Source organism: Phoenix dactylifera, chromosome 5 (genome assembly GCF_051530095.1).
Source record: "Phoenix dactylifera cultivar Ajwa chromosome 5, Ajwa_hap1_PhDact_Kaust_v1.1, whole genome shotgun sequence".
NCBI lineage: Eukaryota > Viridiplantae > Streptophyta > Magnoliopsida > Arecales > Arecaceae > Phoenix > Phoenix dactylifera.
Window position 1 is genome coordinate 27,594,778 of NC_143194.1, and position 18,161 is coordinate 27,612,938.

General features: G+C 39.9%; 2 protein-coding genes across 2 annotated transcripts; both read right to left on the reverse strand.

Annotated features, from left to right (window-relative positions):
- Nucleotides 1-2,954: 2,954 nt before the first annotated feature.
- Nucleotides 2,955-6,305, reverse strand: LOC103695856 (putative inactive receptor kinase At1g48480). The gene is made up of 2 exons (XM_008777286.6): nucleotides 4,867-6,305; nucleotides 2,955-3,894 (listed from the first exon to the last, which is right to left on the reverse strand). The coding sequence occupies exons 1-2, from the start codon at nucleotides 6,173-6,175 to the stop codon at nucleotides 3,212-3,214; spliced, it is 1,992 nt and encodes a 663-aa protein (XP_008775508.4). The 5' UTR covers nucleotides 6,176-6,305; the 3' UTR covers nucleotides 2,955-3,211.
- A 6,425-nt stretch (nucleotides 6,306-12,730) lies between these two features.
- LOC103695847 (uncharacterized) lies at nucleotides 12,731-17,462 on the reverse strand. The gene is made up of 5 exons (XM_008777274.6): nucleotides 17,248-17,462; nucleotides 17,106-17,155; nucleotides 16,888-16,993; nucleotides 16,728-16,786; nucleotides 12,731-13,035 (listed from the first exon to the last, which is right to left on the reverse strand). The coding sequence occupies exons 1-5, from the start codon at nucleotides 17,410-17,412 to the stop codon at nucleotides 12,984-12,986; spliced, it is 432 nt and encodes a 143-aa protein (XP_008775496.2). The 5' UTR covers nucleotides 17,413-17,462; the 3' UTR covers nucleotides 12,731-12,983.
- Between the last annotated feature and the right edge of the window lie 699 nt (nucleotides 17,463-18,161).

Sequence of the window (18,161 nt, forward strand, 5' to 3'; positions counted from 1 at the left end):
AAGAGTTAAAAAGTTGGACGATGTTATCGAGAAATTAAACATTGTTTGGCATGTTGGAAGTACTTTTATAAAAAAAAACTATTTGTTTTATGGCAAAAAAGAAAGCTAAGTCCGTTATTTTTTGGTTGGAGCTCCTACATAGTGCATTATGATATAAAAGGGCACTTTCTATCATTACATATTTTATCATGGATATTTTGATTTAAGAAAAATTATAAATCTAAAGTAACTTTCCGACATAAGCTAAAAGTACTTTTTGAAGAAATTTTTTTTTAGAATTTCTATAAGGCTAAAACGGCGTTTCAATTTTTTACCAAACACTACCATTCTATCCAAAAGTTTTTTTTGGAGGATCAGAAAGTGCTTTCTGACCAACCAAAAGCTCTACCAGAAAGAGCCTTATTTCTCCCATTTCATGGCTACTTGGCCTTTCTTGATTTGATAAATTAGAACATATGAGAAGGCTTCATTAGAAGTAAATGACCCTCTATTATATGAAACACATTGTTTTTTTTTAATCTTCATATATAGAAGAGCAGACAAGTATATTCTTATGTGAAGCATTCATCATTTAGTACCAATTCGAGGTACTAGGACAAATTAACATTGCTAGTAATAGATTTTTGTTCTTGAAGTGCTGTTAATTACAAAACATTTGTGCAATTAGAATACTTGATAATAACTAATAGAACGTTGTTGTGTTTTTGTTTGTTCAAGAGTTTGCATTAGCCTGGAATGCAAGGGAAATAATGCAAGCTAGACATTTCCATCCCAACCTTACTGTCTCGGGCCATATCTTCAAATCGGCCCTCTTAAAAGTACGAATTACTCGGCCCATTTACTGGTTGTGTTTAAACAATAGTAGCCTTCCAGCCCTTTTGTTATAGAAGGCAAACACCCCAGTCCTCTTGCCACCAATAATTACATTTACTTCTCAACAAGTCTGACACCAAGAACCACCCGGTCATCATATTTCTCAGTCAGCATGCTCTGCTCTAGGGATGTAATTTGGCATTTGATCCTTATTTTAGCAAAGTTCCCTAAGTATCTTGTATCCAGATGAGAGGGAGATGGAATAAGAACTGAAGACCATATAAAAAAATTGTGAATCCCGCACGGACACGGAACTCGGGACGCGTATTCCAACGGTCCTTATTTGCAATGCTCTTCGGTACTTTGGAACTCTAGGGTGGGCTTTGGGTAGATGCCCGATAGTTGGAGGTGCAACGAACTCAGTCAGCATGCTCTGCTCTAGGGATGTAATTTGGCATTTGATCCTTATTTTAGCAAAGTTCCCTAAGTATCTTGTATCCAGATGAGAGGGAGATGGAATAAGAACTGAAGACCATATAAAAAAATTGTGAATCCCGCACGGACACGGAACTCGGGACGCGTATTCCAACAGTCCTTATTTGCAATGCTCTTCGGTACTTTGGAACTCTAGGGTGGGCTTTGGGTAGATGCCCGATAGTTGGAGGTGCAACGAAGAATTTATTCCCTACTTGGACACCATATCTACCGGAAGGTTTTGATATAAAGTTCAATCATATGTATCATGAGGCAGATCTCACGGACTGATGGATGTGTCTATGGGGAACTTAGCCATCCTTTCCTTCCTCCTCCAAAAAAATATTTAGCCAACCATCTCAAGTAGTGGAACTCATGTTCCGTAAACATGTGGATACCAAATATTTGGGCTAAGCTTTGGTTGGTAACGTGAATTAAAGCACCAAAGAGTCGGTTGCTTCTGTTCAATTTCAGAACTGTGGATGGAATTCTCCTTTTTATTCCTTTTTTGATGAAAGGATGGTAAACCTACTTCGCTTTTTCATTCGGTCCTCTTCGTCGAAGGTGTCGCCAATGCGCAGCATCTCTACCGACCCTTCACTTTAATCTTTATCTCTTTTGCTTTGTTTTCAACTTTCGCTTCTTTCCGCAATGAAAACAGCTTTGTTTCCACTTCCCACTAATACACTTCTCAACTACGTTGACGGCATTATACTCATCTTCTCTTTGCGTTAAAGTTCAGCTTCATTTGAAAAGAGAAACCATCTCCCTCTGATAGTGGCTGAATTTGAGACTAGAATCTGAGAGTCGTTTTCCTTCTAACGTCAATAAACTAGTAGGTCAATGCATCCTATCATAAGCCAAATGTATATAACTAGTTGTGAATGTCAAAGCTCGATTAAATGGTGATAGACCATTGGGACAAAATGGCCAGTTTGTCTTCATTCCAGGATCATCCGTCACCCGAAACAACAAACAACTCCATCCCTTTCTGCTTAGTCTCTTGTTGTTAATAGGCACGTACTTTTTTCTTTTTTTTTTTTTTTGATACAACGATAACTCACACCAGACGCGCATGAGTACATGATAGGCCCGTACTTGAAAGGTATCAGATAGGCTTTGGTTGTTCTAAGATTAGGTAGAACGTAATGCATCAGATAGGGCATTATATATTGCCATCATGATCAAAACACCCTGTATTAAGGGTAATGGTGCCTTACTTCGAATTTCTGAATGCTTATGGAAACACCATGAGAAACACAGGCTAATTGGGCAGTGCCTATAAAAGAATAAACAATACAAGCCAGATCATTCCTTCGGTAGGATCTCCTATATAAATTCCTCAACTAAAATATTGAACTCACCTGAATTTGATTCTAGTAGGTACAGAGCCATGGAGGTCGGTCACCAGCCACCATTATCAAATGCAATCCACCATTAAGGTCTTCAACACCTAGATGGCGACATCGCTACCATTGTTAGTTCACCAAACAGAATAAAGAGAGGCCCCCCCTTCACATTCCAATTGCTACTTGACCAGCGAACAACCGACTGAAATTTCCAATTCAACAACAAACCTCCAACAATAAAAAATAAGTGCTAATTACATCGATAACCAACCCAACCTGCGTCGCTTACACATCCTAATCACCAAAAAAGATAGAACGGAAGAAGAAAAAAGGATTCCTTAAGAAACATTATGAATAACATCAACACAAGGTACTCATCCTAGACACAAACATCAATCCCCCCCCTCTAAAAGAACAAAGGAAAACAATAACTTGCTGTAGAATGGAGAAAATGAAAACAGCATGCACAGTTTGCTTAATCATAAGAAATGAAAGAAGAATAACCACCTCCCAGCTCCCCCAGACAATTAGATACCAGATTCATTTACCCATGAATCCATGCTAGCTGCTTCCGGTCATATAGCTAAAGTCTCGGACCCAGTGGGCTTAGCCCCCTCAATGGAATCAGTCCTCCTTGAGGACTGGTCATCACCGTCGTCGATGCTCTGGGGGTCTTGCCGCCGGCCAGCTTCAACACTTGATCGGCGGATCTCCTCGATCCGGACCACCACCTCAGATATCGTGGGCCGCCTGTCAGGATACTGAGCAGCACAGTCTATAGCAAGCTGCAGGAGCTGCACCATCTCTTCCTCCACATTCTGATACCTCAGCAGCTCCAGATCAAACACCTCTGCCGTCCACTCCTCCCGAACAACCGACTGTACCCACCTTGGCAGGTCGACACCGTCATCATTGAGGAGGGCCTGCGCCGGGGCCTTGCCGGTGAGCAGCTCCAACAGGAGCACACCAAAGCTGTATACATCAGCCTTCTGGGAGACCTTTCGGGCATCGGTGACCTCAGGAGCACGGTAGCCGGCAACACGGGCAGGGGTGGAGGTTGGACCTACAAGGTGGGCAAGCCCATGGTCTGAGACTCGGGCTTCATACGATTTGGTTAGCAGAATGTTGGATGACTTGATGTTTCCATGCGAGGCTGAAGGGCCCGTCGAGTGGATGTACTCGATGCCACGGGCTGCTGCAAGAGCGATTCCGGACCGTGTCTCCCAGTCGAGAGGGGTCCGACCAGATCCCCTGTTCCCTGCATCATTGTAGAAAGAAATGGAGATCGCAGCAACAGTCCTCAGAATTCCCATAAAAATATCGAGCAATTTCATGCATGTATATATTGCAAGCAAATACAACAGCTTGTGTAGCTTGAGAAAATGCATATTAAATCATGCAAAGATTGAATGGATTTGCATATAAAAAATGTCGCCAAGAACAATGGTTAAGGAATGATCCTCATATTCTTCCAAACGGCATATACTCATTACGCATAATCCAATCACCAAATGAGAAGGATTAAAAAGTTCTCCTAAAATCTTCCAATACATAAGAACACCTAATTGTCCAGCATACCGTTTCATATATACCCATCATCAAAAATCATGGCTGCAATACAAGATAAAAAGAATGGTATAATTCAGACATAGTAGAACTAATGTTCTCAAACCTATGATGGAAGAGTGTGTGTGTGTGTGTTATATCTACAAACACGAACTACACACCACCAATATCTAATATTTGTATTGAGAACAAAAGGTATTTAACCCTACAGAACACTTCCAGCGAACTTGAGACATGAAGAATGACAGACTCAAGGATGATTCACAATTCAAATCCAATCACATGACAACAATACAAGACAGAGATGCAGTAATGTCAAAAATCCTCCAAATCCTTGAAAACATTCTGTCCCCATAAATAAAGCGAGATCGAATTCATAACATACAGCCATCCAAGCAAAAAAATCATCTAAAGTAGCACATTGCCAATTAAAGAACAATTGACCCTTAATCAATTGGAAGAAAACAAAACAAAAAAAAAAGTCTATAATCACTCACGTTAACCAACCATCCAAATGTAGATTAACAATATCCATTTCATTGGCGAAAAATCAAAACCCCGTCCAAACGGACACACCTTTCCTTTGCCCACAAAAGGAGTATATAAGTTTCTAGCAAAATTGTAATATATGAAAGAAAACTAAGTAGGGGAAGTGGGAGCTCACCATGCAAGAGGGCGGAGAGGCTGCCCATGGGCATGTAGTCATAGACAAGAAGCTTCTCGTCCTTGCTGTAGTAGTAGGCCCGCAGGGGCACCAGATTGGGGTGGTCCATCGCACCGACGGCCTCGATCTTCTCCCGGAACTCCTTCTCGGGGAGGTTGACGTCCTTGAGCCTCTTCACCGCCACCGTCGTCCCCATCTCCAATACCGCCTTGTACGCCGTCCCGAACGTTCCCTTCCCTAGTACTTCCGCTGAGGCTCTTAATAGATCCTCCAGATCGAACGGCCGCGCCCCGCTCCCGAAGAATACCAGCTTCTTCCCCGCCGCCTCCCCCTTCGCCGCCGCCGCCGCCCCTTTCCCGTTCCCTCCCTCCCCGGCACCCATATCCCTCCCCGCCACGGCCGATGCCGGAGTCTCCGGCGGCTTATCGCTCACAGCCACCGCCTCCAGCGAACTCGTCTTGCCCGCGCCGCTCCTCCTCTTTCGGCAGAGGAGGGCCACCAGGATGAGGATGATTAAGACTCCGACGGCGGCTCCGATCGCGATGCCGGCGATCGCCCCGCCGGAGAGCTTCTTCTTCTTGTGCGTCGCCTCGGCCGCTCCGCCCGCCGGCCCCTCCGTCGCCGGCGATGGCGCGATCTCGCCGGGGCAGGGGCCCAGGGGCCCGCCGCAGAGCCCCGTCTTCAAGAACGCCTCGGCCGGCATTTTCCGCAGCTTGGACGGAATAGATCCGTTGAGCTGGTTGAATGAGACGTTGAACTGGACCAGGCCCGGAAGGTTCAGCTCCGGGATCTCGCCCGACAGCCGGTTTCTCTCGAGGTAGAGCGTGCCGAGGTGGGTGAGGTTGTTGAACTCAGGCGAGATGTTACCGGAGAAGTTGTTTCCAGCGAGGTTGAGGCGTATGAGGTTCTGAAGTGAGAAGAGGAATGCAGGGATCTCCCCGGATAAGCGGTTATCCTGGAGGTAGAGGTTCCGGAGCTGGGAGCACTCGGCGAGGTCCGACGGCAGGCTGCCGGAGAGTGCATTGAAGCGTAGGCTGAGCGTCCGGAGCGCCGTCAGGTTGCCGACGGTGCCCACCGGTATCTGGCCAATGAGACCCACGGCGGGGAGACGGAGGACGGTGACGCGGCCGGCCTCGCAGACCACGCCCCTCCACGAGCACGGCGTCGCCGAGTCGTTCCACCGCAGCACCAGCCGGCCGACGGCGGCGCGGAATGCGAGGAGCGCCGAGCGGTCCGAGACCAGATCCGGTGCTCCGCCGGGGAGCGAGGAGAGGAGAAAGAAGAGGAGGAGGAAGAAAGGGGAAGCCATGGGGGCGCGGTGGCCGGAGTCCGGAGTGGCTAGAAACTAGCTCAAGGACAGCTCGCCCATGTGGAAGGGAAACAGGAGAGAGAGGCGGAGGACAGAGTGGCAGAGTGTGGGTGGGATTTGTCCTGGTGCTTTAGAACTCTCGCTTTGCTTCTTTACTAACTTTTATACGTGAAGATTAAATTACTTAAAATTAAAGCTAGACACCAGGAGAAATAATCTAAGGTTTCATTTTCAATTACAGCTATGCCCTGTGCAGGGTGCGTTGGACACTGTGCTTCTAGGTACAAGTATAATCCTTTTTCAATATTAAATTATTAAATGTAACCAAAACCTTGCAAATTAAAATTTATTTGAGATTCCTCTTGTAGTATTTTATGTTACTAGTTGTAAGTCAAACTGTTACAATTAGAAAAACCTTTTTGATAGATTTATATCCTATGAAGTATGAAGATATAAATAATATCATTTTTAATAATATAATTAAATATAATTGAAGTTCTCAATTATAAACAAATAAATATAAAATTTTATTTTATTGGAATTGTAAACCCGCTAAACCTAGCGAAATATAGTTACAAATATAATTACTACAACCATGTGGGTTTATAGTGGAAGAACTAGAGGAAGTTTCATAACATTGTTTATTCTTTAGATTTTTGAAAATGATATTATTTATATAAATACCTGATTAGATAACTGTATCTAACTTCTATTTAGCTAAATAGTTTGTTGCTTTTTTTTTCTTTCTTTCTTAAAGTTAGCTCTCTGCTCATGCTGAATAGACTTCAATTATTCGACGAAGTAGGGTCCATACGAAATAGTTCCAACACTTGAAGCTTTTAAACAATTTATCTTTCACTACATTGGATCTTTTATGAATCTATATATTCAACAAATTTTGCTGAAATTTAAAAGATTTCTGGCATATTCAATCCATGGTTTTGGATGGAATAGAACAATTAATGAAAATGGTGTTGTCGTAAAGGAGGGGAGCGTCAGATACGCTCACTCAGATTGAGGAAGCTCCGTTTCTTTTGGTCTTCTCTTCACGTGCTATAACGGTTAAAAAGAGAAAATTAATGCCGGCAGGGCGCAGAGTAATTTAATCACGCTAGCTTCGCGCTCCCTTTTGAATTCTTTACCGTCCGCCCTTTATGGATAAAAACGGCGTCCCTTGTCCGTTGTCGTTTCACGCAAACGGACCCGGCCGGAGAATTATTAGCCTCGGAGATTCGGGACACCATCGCCATTCTTGATTTCTTTCCCTTGAGGCTAACAGCAGCGGCGAGATGGCGATTCGACCGTGCAGGCTGCCGCTGGATTCGAGCATAATTTCTTTTTTTAAAAGCCGGCCAATGACACAGCTGTGCTACTATAAATTATTATCATTATTTATTGAGACATATAGCTTATATTATTTTATTTATTTATTTTGATAATTAAGATTGTTATGATCGAAAAGTTTGAAGTATTTTAGAATTTAAAAAATTACATATCAAATATTAAAATTTTAGTAGCTTGATATCATTCTCATAAAACTTATTGTGATATTTATAAATAAAATTGTTGATTTTTATTATAAATTTTTAAGTGACTTTATATTATTATATGTATATATTTGCAATTGTATGTATATATTTATTTTTATGGGATAAAGGCCACGTCCGCAACCCGGGGCGGGGGAGTTGCCGGCGCCAACTGATGGGGTCGGCGATTGGCCGCCCACCCGGCCATGAGGAGGGAGACGGCAGAGTCCCAAAAAAAAAATCGCCGATTAGTTTATTAAGCCTCGGACCGTGGGACTTCTAGAGACTAGTAGGGATACATGTCTCTCGTGAGGCGCACGTCTGATGGAGATCAGAGGGATATTATGGGACAGGCGAACAACCCAGGATGGCAAGGAGGCGAGGTGGGCCACCACGTGCGACAGCCAACCAACCATGGCTGTTTTTTTTATGGGGCGGGGTCCACGAGTCACGTGGAAGGGTCACCGCGAACAGCTGTTCCGAATCCCGTTGGACGGCCATGATGGTGGGGCTCAGCGTGGGTACTTTTCTATTGAAAAGTTTCAGTTTTTTAAAGGAAAAAAAGAGAGTAGTCTTTTAAGAATGAATTGCGATCACTAAAATATTATTTTTTTGCTCAGCTAAGAATGAATCTACTGGTAAAATATACTGTTACTTGCCATAGAAAATTAAAAAAAATAAGAATATGATTTAAAAAAAAGTAGTTTCCAGTACTACTCTCCTCTTCATTCTTTGGATGCTTCGCCCGGAAACATAAGTAGATTTGCATGAATTTAGTGAAGGCAATGTGCTGCAATTTCTTTTTTGCAATAATCTAGCATACACTTTATAGATTTAAATCTATAAAATTAAAGATACAGCTCGGCTAACATACTTTTCAGTACGCTCTCTTTTAAGCAGAATCATAACTAGATTTGCATGAATTTAGTGGAGGCAGTGTGCTGCAAATTTTTTTTTTTTTTTTTTGCAATAATATAGCATATACTGCATAAATGCAAAATTATAAGGTTGAAGATACACCTCAAAATAGAAAAGTTTAGCAGTTACTTAGGAAATGCAAAAGCATATATCTACATAATTAATCATGATCTAGCAGTTACTTAATTTTCACTTTATATTTTTTGTACTTGGATTCAAAACAATCTTGAACATAATTTTTAAATTTTTTTGTATATGAATACCCTCCTAAATAACAAATTTTGCATTAATATCCTTCCAAAATTGATACTTGCATGTATATATCCTCGTTAAATACTTATTTTCTATTTTATCCTTTTTTATTTTCATTTTTGTATATATACCCACGCTATCTAATACCGTTAAAAAATTAACGGTTTCAAATTAAAATAATTAAAATACTTTGAATGGATAGATTTTCCAAAAAAATATTTATAAAGTGATCGCAATGGGGTGCAAAAAAAATAATTTCAAAATTTTATTTTATTTTTAATTAAAATAAAAATGATTTTTATTAACTGTGTTAGAAGAACTGTTATATTAGGAGCATTTATGCAAAAACTATGTTTTATAAGGATACATAAATAAATATAAATTTTAAGAGGGTATTCATACAAATTTAAATTTTTAGAAGGGTATTTATGTAAAAACATCTTAATTTTTATGATGGTGGCCGCAGTTTCTTGGTCAATGGAAAGAAACACACACATAATTACTTATTAAAAATCAATGAAAAATAAAAAGCAAAAAAAAGATAATTTGGATTAGAAATCAATTATCGTATTTAAATATAGTATTGGATCTAAACTACAACTCTCGAGGCGCGCTTCGTATTCTCTCACATACATTGCCACCTAGTACATGCATGGCCCAGGATAATCAAGGATAATCAATGAAATGAAAAGAAAAAAAGTACAATATTCCTATCCGATTTTTTTAGCAAAACAGCATTCACAAGCAAGTTCTCCAGCTGCAAGTGTCCCTTTTGAAAGGGACGAAAAGAGGAAACGTACGATAAATTATTTGAATTGAGAAGCAATCTGCTATAGTTTCTGGTTTGATGTAGCTAGCTAACATCTGCTCCATCAAACCAGAGTTCCAAAACTTAAGCGTGACTGCAGGGTCAACTGCAACATTAAGTTGGTAAGAATTGTTTCACCTGTGTGCTGGAAAATGATGCTATTTTTTTATTTTTATTTTTATTTTTGAAACGGATGTATCATAAATGTCGGACACGAATACATCTAAAAAAAACAAAAGATAACAAGTCCCAAATTGTACTGAGTAATCTTCTCTTTCCTAACTTCAAAATTTTTGTAGAATAGTTAGCTACATATAAGGCTACTCAATTTTGGCCTTATAAGTACTTTGCTAAAAAATAGGTAGATTTCAGCCCACGACCTCCTCCTCGATTATTTTTTTTTTTTTTGAACCTTTTCCCAGTCCTTCTGCAGGGAAGCCGGGGGGATGAAAAAGAGGAGCCCGTGGGCTCCAACGCCATAAACCCAGCTTCACCGGTTCCTATAAAGATGAGGCTCAGGGGTTGGTTGGTTACTTTATTCTTTTTTTCCCGTCTACTCCCAAAGGAGACATTAATGTATTAATGGTACCATAGGATGCTCTCTCGTGGGATAATAATGATGCAATATGGTCCACCACCGCCTCCACTGTACCATCTGTGCACATGATTCGAGATCATAACCATTCACCTGATGGACTCCTTTTTTTGGTTAAGCGGAGTACAAAAAGTCCCAACGATGCATGGTCTCCCACGCCACCTTGTAATTGCAACGTACATCAGTGCAAGCATCAGAAAAGCTGAGCCCGAGAGTGACATCGCCACTATTACAATACTAATTATTTTTAGAGCCATTATTCTCGATCTGAAGCCAGCTTTTTATGCATTTCTTATGGTTAATGTAATAATTTAATTGTTTTTTTTAATTTAGTTTTCTGAAAAATTAGAAGCTTATCAACTGATGGAGAGGATACAGAAATCGATTCTTCATCTTGTGCGCAACGAACCTGAAATGCGGCAGAAATAGTGCCGACTCTCCTTGAGATTCTCGCATGATCATATCAGGTTCTTCCTCCAGTTTCATCAATGTGCAAATTCTTCCTCAGCTAGTTAAAGATTTGATCAAAATCAATTCTTGTTTCGCCGAATAAGTTTCGGATAAATTGGCAATTCCAATTCGAATCGAATGATTCAACATATTCTATAATTGTTGATCAATAGCTCATTTGCTAAGCGTATAATATCAATAACACTGCATGAACAAACGAACAACATAGATAACATTGCGACCTAATACCGTACTAAGCTACTAATTTGCACTATATGAATGTGGTATATGATGTGATGCTTCCTTGATTTGCATCATCGCGCATATTGGACATGCATAATAAACACGATTTACAAGATCTGATCCACATCCTTCCAATTAGCCATAAGCACCTCATCATGAACATGCCGTGAAAAAATCGTAGCAATGCCATTGTTGAGCTTGCATGTCGCCTTGACTTCCACGCACAAGCCTTGCGTCGGGTGTAATTTTACCTCAACCCATGTATGGAAGGAGATGTCGCACTCACGTGGTGGACCACGGAAATTTAATAGATTTGCTTTTCTTAAGTGCAGGATGTTCCACCTTACATCGCCGTCACTTTGGGCCCTTGCGGTGGCCCTTATTCTTACCAAAACAAGAATGGCCCTTCTCATTTGAAGTTCCAAGGCAAGATAAAAGGTTGGTCCACCAAGATAGATTCCTCTCTCCCTCGTCTTCCCCCTCCTCCCCTCGGGTCGGTCGGGCCTTCCCACTCCTACGCGGTGCATTCACATATTCCGAGATCTTCCTCATCTGAGTCTCGACAATGATCTTTCTACAGGTTCACCTACAGAAATTTTGCTACGACTTGTCCTTCCTCTAAATAATAAAGTCCAGTGGACTTCTCGCGACGTCTCCTTCCTCGTCTTCCTCCGCTCGATTCAATTAAATCCAAATAGATAATAATTAGGGTCGACAATTCAACGATTTTGCAGCAGTAGGCCATTTGGACCCAACGGCACACGATGATTTTGCAGCATTCATGCGTGATTGGTGCACCTGAACCTGTTTAACTTCCTGGTGCTCCAACAAGCTTAACCAAACGAGTCCTGCGGGAAAATGAGTAAATTTGAAACCATGGTTCGTAGGCTAAAATTGCCCACTTGAAAGCTGCACCATGTAAAGATCGCAGCCTAACAAGAGTAGCTACTTAGTCATTGTCTCTAAATAGTAATGTGATTGCTTACAAAGCAACCATTTGTAACTAAAGTGTCATTACTATTCCTAAAACATTATATCTTTGCTATATGTAATCGTAATATAGCATTCGCCTCCATATTTTATACAACTTTGCCATATGGCAGTTATTTTGCTTGTCAAGATCATTATTCCATTATTGTGCTGGGATTTAACAAGCCAGAAAATGCTGTACCAAAATAATAAAAAAAAAAGTTGCAATCAGAGGAGCTCCATTCTCGAATGGGCATGTATTTAATACGCGTTCGCCAGTACAGGCTAATCCAAAACAAGCTAATCGAGCAATGTACTCTATAGGCGTGCACCTAAATAAGTTTGCAACACACAGGCCTTCAACTCAAGTCTAAAACAACCAAACTTCCTAAACCGTAACTAGAATGCTAATAAACCAGCCTCGAGGATGAACTTTGTACTGAGGCGTCCAGCTTTGAATTCAGCCAAATAGTCCTTTATTTCTCTTTTATTTCAAGGCTAAGAAACCTACTAAACATTTTGAGCTACTAAACTAAACTGACATCCACAAAAAAAACTCAATGCCAGGCTGCAATAGGCTGCTGGCATTCTGTCTGGCCAATTATCTTATCTCACTAAAGATGGTGCCAGGGCTTATCGGCTGGTGATCTGTGATCCATTTTTTTTTCTGAAAACAGTCTTCGCTCCATTTCAAACATAGGAGTCCACCACCACAAGAGAAAATATCACAGCAACAAACTGCAATTGAGTGCACATAATTGTCATCATCTCATTTTGCTTTAGTTTTCAGTATGTTCGGTGCGTCAATCTCGAGAATTAGCAAATGTTTCTATTACAAGTAAACCATTATCTCAGTGGTTCCCTGTTTTTGGGAGAATGGAAAAAGAAATTTGACTCCGAGACGAGAGCATAATGGAGAATCGCAACATCCACTGCTCAACAGCGGATCCACCTCCAAAGCCAATTACAGACACGACAGAGAGAGCAGGACATCCCAGACTGGACTCTTTATGCAGTATTTGATATGTAGAAGCTGCTCAAATTACATTAATAATCGAAGGCTCCCTTTACGCCATCCAGGCTCTCCCCTAGCGATGCCCTGCAACAAACGAATATCAAAATTAATCATGTAAAGTACACTAAAAAAACATGTCTTAAAAAGCGTAATATCCACGTAAACAAATGTGAATCAGTTATAACTTGTGAGGACTCGTGCGGGCGTGTTGGTTATTCGCCGAGAAGATCTTGGATATTTATATAGGATTAAGGAACCAAAAAAAATACCTTCCGACTAGCTTTTTTTAGGTGAGGTCCTGAGTTGTTACAAATGGTATCAGAGCAAACTCGGCCCATAGCCTCTCTGTACTAGGGGACACTGCAGTATAGGTTCATAGAGGCTGACCACAAGCCGATCGTGGTCGTTGTGATTAGATTTGAATGGATTTAATCCTTTAGCCTGATGAGGATGTCATGGTTTGAATGGAAAGAGTATGTGAAGATCTGTGCAGACGTGTATTTAGTCCTACGTCGGTTATTCGTTGAGAAGATCTTGAATATTTATACAGGACTAAGAAACCTAAAAAATAGCTTCCAGTTAGTCTTTTTGGGTAAGATCCTGGGTTGTTACACAACTGACAGTTTTCACAAAGATAAGTGGCTCATCATATGCTCCAGAATTAAGAAAAGACAGGTTGCATTCACACATGTAGATTATTTGTTCTTTTCCTAGTTATTTTACTTTCCTGTGTTTCGATCAACAACATCAAATAAGAGTTGGAAGGATCAGCACTAGAAGCAACTAGCACAGAAAAATAAAAAAATATAAACAAAGCAATCCTATATGTTTTATTTTAGTCATCAGCAGCTTCATGAACATGCAAAGCTCTGGGTAGTGAATATAGTTAATTCCGGGAAGTAAACAACTGCAAACAGTAGCATCAATCAACATGACTAAAGATCCTATTCCCTCTGCTCGTTCTCAAGCCTGAAATGCCACACTCACGTGCACAATATTTTAGTGGCAAAATAACCAATGTCTATACTACTTAATTCTGACATTTTAACACATTAAGATTGTCTCAATAGGATAGGTCTCATGCAAGTGGAAATCCTTTTTCCCTTCTAACTTTGGATATAGGTACAAGTTTCTAACCATTGTAATCAGAAGGTCAGGAATCTGATTTGCTTTACATTAAAGCCATCTAGAGACCATGCTACAAACTATTCAGATTTCCAGTTAAGAAGGATATTTTTCTTGGCTATGCAGATGCAATAGCAAAAGCACCTTCCGTGCAGATTTGAATGCTCTATATTATTGGTTGCCATCTGCCTTGTCTACTCAGGTCAGGCTTAGGAACATATAAATGAAGTGTGTATTTCTCCAAGTATTTAATGGGGATGCATGAAGGAACTTTAACAAGTTTATGGAACTAGACAGAGGGGGATGCAAGGTTCATCTTCCATTTTTGGATATTCAACACTTTCATCAAAAACCAAGGACCATAATACCACATAACTGATTTGTACTTAACCATCTCAAACATTAAGCTTAACAACTTACTATACACAGCAAGCAAATACAACAATTTACATGACCACAAGGAAGATATGTTTTCCATAAGAGCATTAAACCAATCTTAGGACCTAGAACTTTTGACATGTAAAGTCCTATCATCACTTTCACAAGGTTTTCTGAATGACTAGATCATCCATGTAATGGTCTCACTGGTCCAACTAAAGATCATTTGGCGGCAATATAAGGTTAATTACTTGACCAACTAAGACCAAAGTTCGCCGTTTTGGTACTAGACTCCATACCAGTATCATCCTATTACAATGTTGGTACAAGGTATGTTACAAGACGGAGAGACATACCGAGTGTTGGTACGATACGAGATTGCATACCGGTACAGTACCGGTACGGCAAAACCTTGACTAAGACTATAGTATGATTGGGGTTGAGATGCTCGCTTTTTATCTGCTTTTGTGTTTAGATTTTTCTAAATTGGTCCATGCAAAAAACTCCTCAATACTTTAGCCACAAGATTAAGAGGCGGACCCTTTCCAGTTGTTGCTTCCCCTTTCCAAGTGTCTCCTTCAAAAGCTCTTGTGGATTGCCCACAATCCCCATCATCTAAAACATACCCATCACTGCCTTTCTCAGTCTTGCAGTTACAATTTCTCAGCATAAAGTTCCCATTTCTATAAGATTGTCTTCTTAATAAGTGATTCCAACATTCCTATTCATACAACAATATTGGCCTCGTTGTTGTTATATAAGTCTCTTAACTTTCACCAATATGCGGTGAGACAATTTTGACTCCTCTAAAGGGAAATAGAATGGATCTGAAATTTGACTTGGATTTATCAAGTCTTAGCAACTTTGGAATGCTGAAAAGTGCTTAACATTAATATGACTCGTTCATGGAACATTTTGAAGTCGGGATATAACTTTAAAGCCTTCATTTAAACTGTCGTAGAATAATACTCCAAGAAAAAATATTTTACCCTTCAAAGTGATGATAATTTAGTTACGAGGTAGTTTTGTCCTCTTACTACCAGGTAGTTACCCAGTAGAAATGGTTATCTGAAGTCATTCTTATCTCAACAGACAAAATTACTTCCAGATGTTCCCTTTCAGATGCAATCTATGACTCTTCTAATCCAAAACCTCAATGTTTTCTCTCTTTAAGCCTCTTCTCTCTTTCTCTATTCACTCCTAAATCTTCTCCTTTCCTAGCTTTTAACATGTGGCCCCCTATAAATTGTAGCTGTTTGAAGTCTGAGCATCATCTAAACATATAGCAGTTATGCATTGATCCTTTTCATTTAGAAGTTAGAATACCAAAATTACATTCTAGTAGCCATAAAAGCACATCCAACTAACTCTAGCAATGGTGAGTCTTTGTTGGTCTAGTCATTATGCCTGTTCTTTTAGATAACTGGTTTATAGACATTGATCACCGAGATATTTTAACTTCAATTTTTTCTATAATTTAGTAACATTTGGCTCACTTTATATTCAATTTTGAAGTCATCAATAACTGTACTGTGCTGATACCTTAACTATCTGATACCAACCAATACTTGTGTATTAGAAAGTACAAATTCCAAATTCAACAGAATCACTTGCTTCAGCGATGTAGCATTTCATTTGAAGCATAGCTCAAGATCCATTAATAGAGGTGATGTAAATAAAGGTAGAATTAGAAATGAATTATCCTATTATGTTTGTTGGTGGGTCCGACTTGTTGAAATTATGATATGGTCCCATAAGCTTCATTTTATTAAAAATCATTGAACACCGAAGGGCAATTCCTATCACTTCCCACCTCCAAACCCAATTATCGCGCCAAAGCATTGCCCCTCAAGTGCCAATAATAACTAAACATTCCAAAACTAGACAGATAAACTTGGACACCATTGCTAAGGCACGATCGACATAATTTTTTCCCCATGTCTAATAACTCTCCAGCTTTCGATGCAAATTAAGAACAACAAACCCAGTCCATCAAGATGCCTTCAACTTACGAAGAAAAACGTGAATCAACGAAGGTTCCACAAATAGATGACTACTGGCCATCAGTGCTGGCATCAACCAACTAACGGATTTCTCCAGCTAGGTTAATTAGTATTGCGAGCTTTTGATGCCAACGCCGCAAACTAACTAAAAATACTTCAATATTGAAATTTCAATGTTAATAACAAGAAAAAGTTTAATGAGATACAGATGAAATACTTCAACAACAAGAGTAACGCTAAGCAACATCAAGTTTAGGGAATTTCCCTTACTTGTGCAGGCAGTATTTGTACTCCTGGGCCCTAACGAAGTCTTTCTCTCCTTCTTCCAGCTGACTCAAAGAAAATTTTAACGAACGTAAGTTACGGAAAGCAAGAGATTACTGCTAGAATGAATAGAAAAAAGAGAGCTTTAATCTTTTTTGGGCCTCACCGGATCGCTCTCGTATATGAGTTCATAGCAGACCGGAGAAAGGCATCGCAGCGCACAATTTTCCTTCTCGATCATCGAAGACTTACACTTCCATCCCCACAACCCACTTCTCCAGCAAAAATCGCACAAAAGAAAAAAGTCCTTTTATCAAATTAAAGAACGGGAGAGCTAGAGACAAAAAAAAAATCCATAAAGGAGACCGCAAGAGGGGGCGTTACCTTTCGATGTCGGCGTAGCAAGCGTTCTTCTTCTCTCTGATCTCACTGTCCTGCAGCGAATTCCGGACGAGAACCAAATCAAGAGAGCAATTGAAGCCCTAAGCGGAATTCTAGAGAGAGAGAGAGAGAGAGAGAGGCTTACGGTGATGGGGCGAGGAGAAGATTTGGCGAGAGCGGGGGAAGAGAGGGAGCAGAGAAAAAGGGTGACCACGAGGCAAGCGATGAGGGCTGGAGGAGGGCGAGGTGGAGCTTCCGCCATGGATTTCGCCAGAGGAACCCAAAAATTGGTAGGATAAAAAAGTTTCATTGCAACAAACACGGAAACACCTGCCTTGTCTTTAATATTTGTGAATACGATGATCATCCAACGAGGTTGCCAACTGGAATTTCTACTCTTTTTTTTGGATTAAGTCCTAAAGTTTATAAGAAATATTTAACCTTTGCTTCAAGATACTATTTTAAATGACACCATTTTTTTTTATATTGTAAATCCCTTCACAAGTGGCACGTATTGGTACAAGGGATGTCATTATGTAAGAAAATAACTCATTGCGCATGCACAAGAACAGGTTGTACAACGTTTTTTTTTTTTTTTAATGCCAATTATATATCCCATGTAGTTTAGTGATATTTGAATAATAATTAAAAATTTTAATAACACAATATAGCTGCAAGTTAGTTTTTATGTTAACAATGGTGTTTTTTATAGCCAAGTGAGATAACATATGTGCCCTATTATGATATATGGTGAGGGTAGGTAATACTACTCTCGTAAGTATTATCTCTAGAAGTTATCTTTTATAATTAAATGTTGCAGTTATGGAAAGCAATTGTTCAAAACTCGTTCGCTTAATATTTTGAAAAATATTGTGATATATATATATATATATATAGCTTGTTGTCATCATTTTTTTATGACACAATTCAAAGTATATGTGTGCTATATTTTTTTTGGGTAGGACTAAAGTGTTATTTTATAAATGAAAAAATGCAGATGTTATTCGATGCTACTTCTATTAACCTAAATGTTGCTTATGTCCGCAGAGATTTAAGAGC

Excerpts from the sequence above, each read along its gene's own strand:
- LOC103695856 (XM_008777286.6), bottom strand. The coding sequence starts at position 6,175 with ATGGCTTCCCCTTTCTTCCTCCTCCTCTTCTTTCTCCTCTCCTCGCTC. Across the intron at positions 3,895-4,866 it reads CCTCTCCGCCCTCTTGCATG|GGAACAGGGGATCTGGTCGG; the intron begins GTGAGCTCCCAC and ends ACAATGATGCAG.
- LOC103695847 (XM_008777274.6), bottom strand. The coding sequence starts at position 17,412 with ATGAAACTTTTTTATCCTACCAATTTTTGGGTTCCTCTGGCGAAATCC. Across the intron at positions 16,994-17,105 it reads TGCTACGCCGACATCGAAAG|TGGGTTGTGGGGATGGAAGT; the intron begins GTAACGCCCCCT and ends TTGCTGGAGAAG. Across the intron at positions 16,787-16,887 it reads TCATATACGAGAGCGATCCG|CTGGAAGAAGGAGAGAAAGA; the intron begins GTGAGGCCCAAA and ends TCTTTGAGTCAG.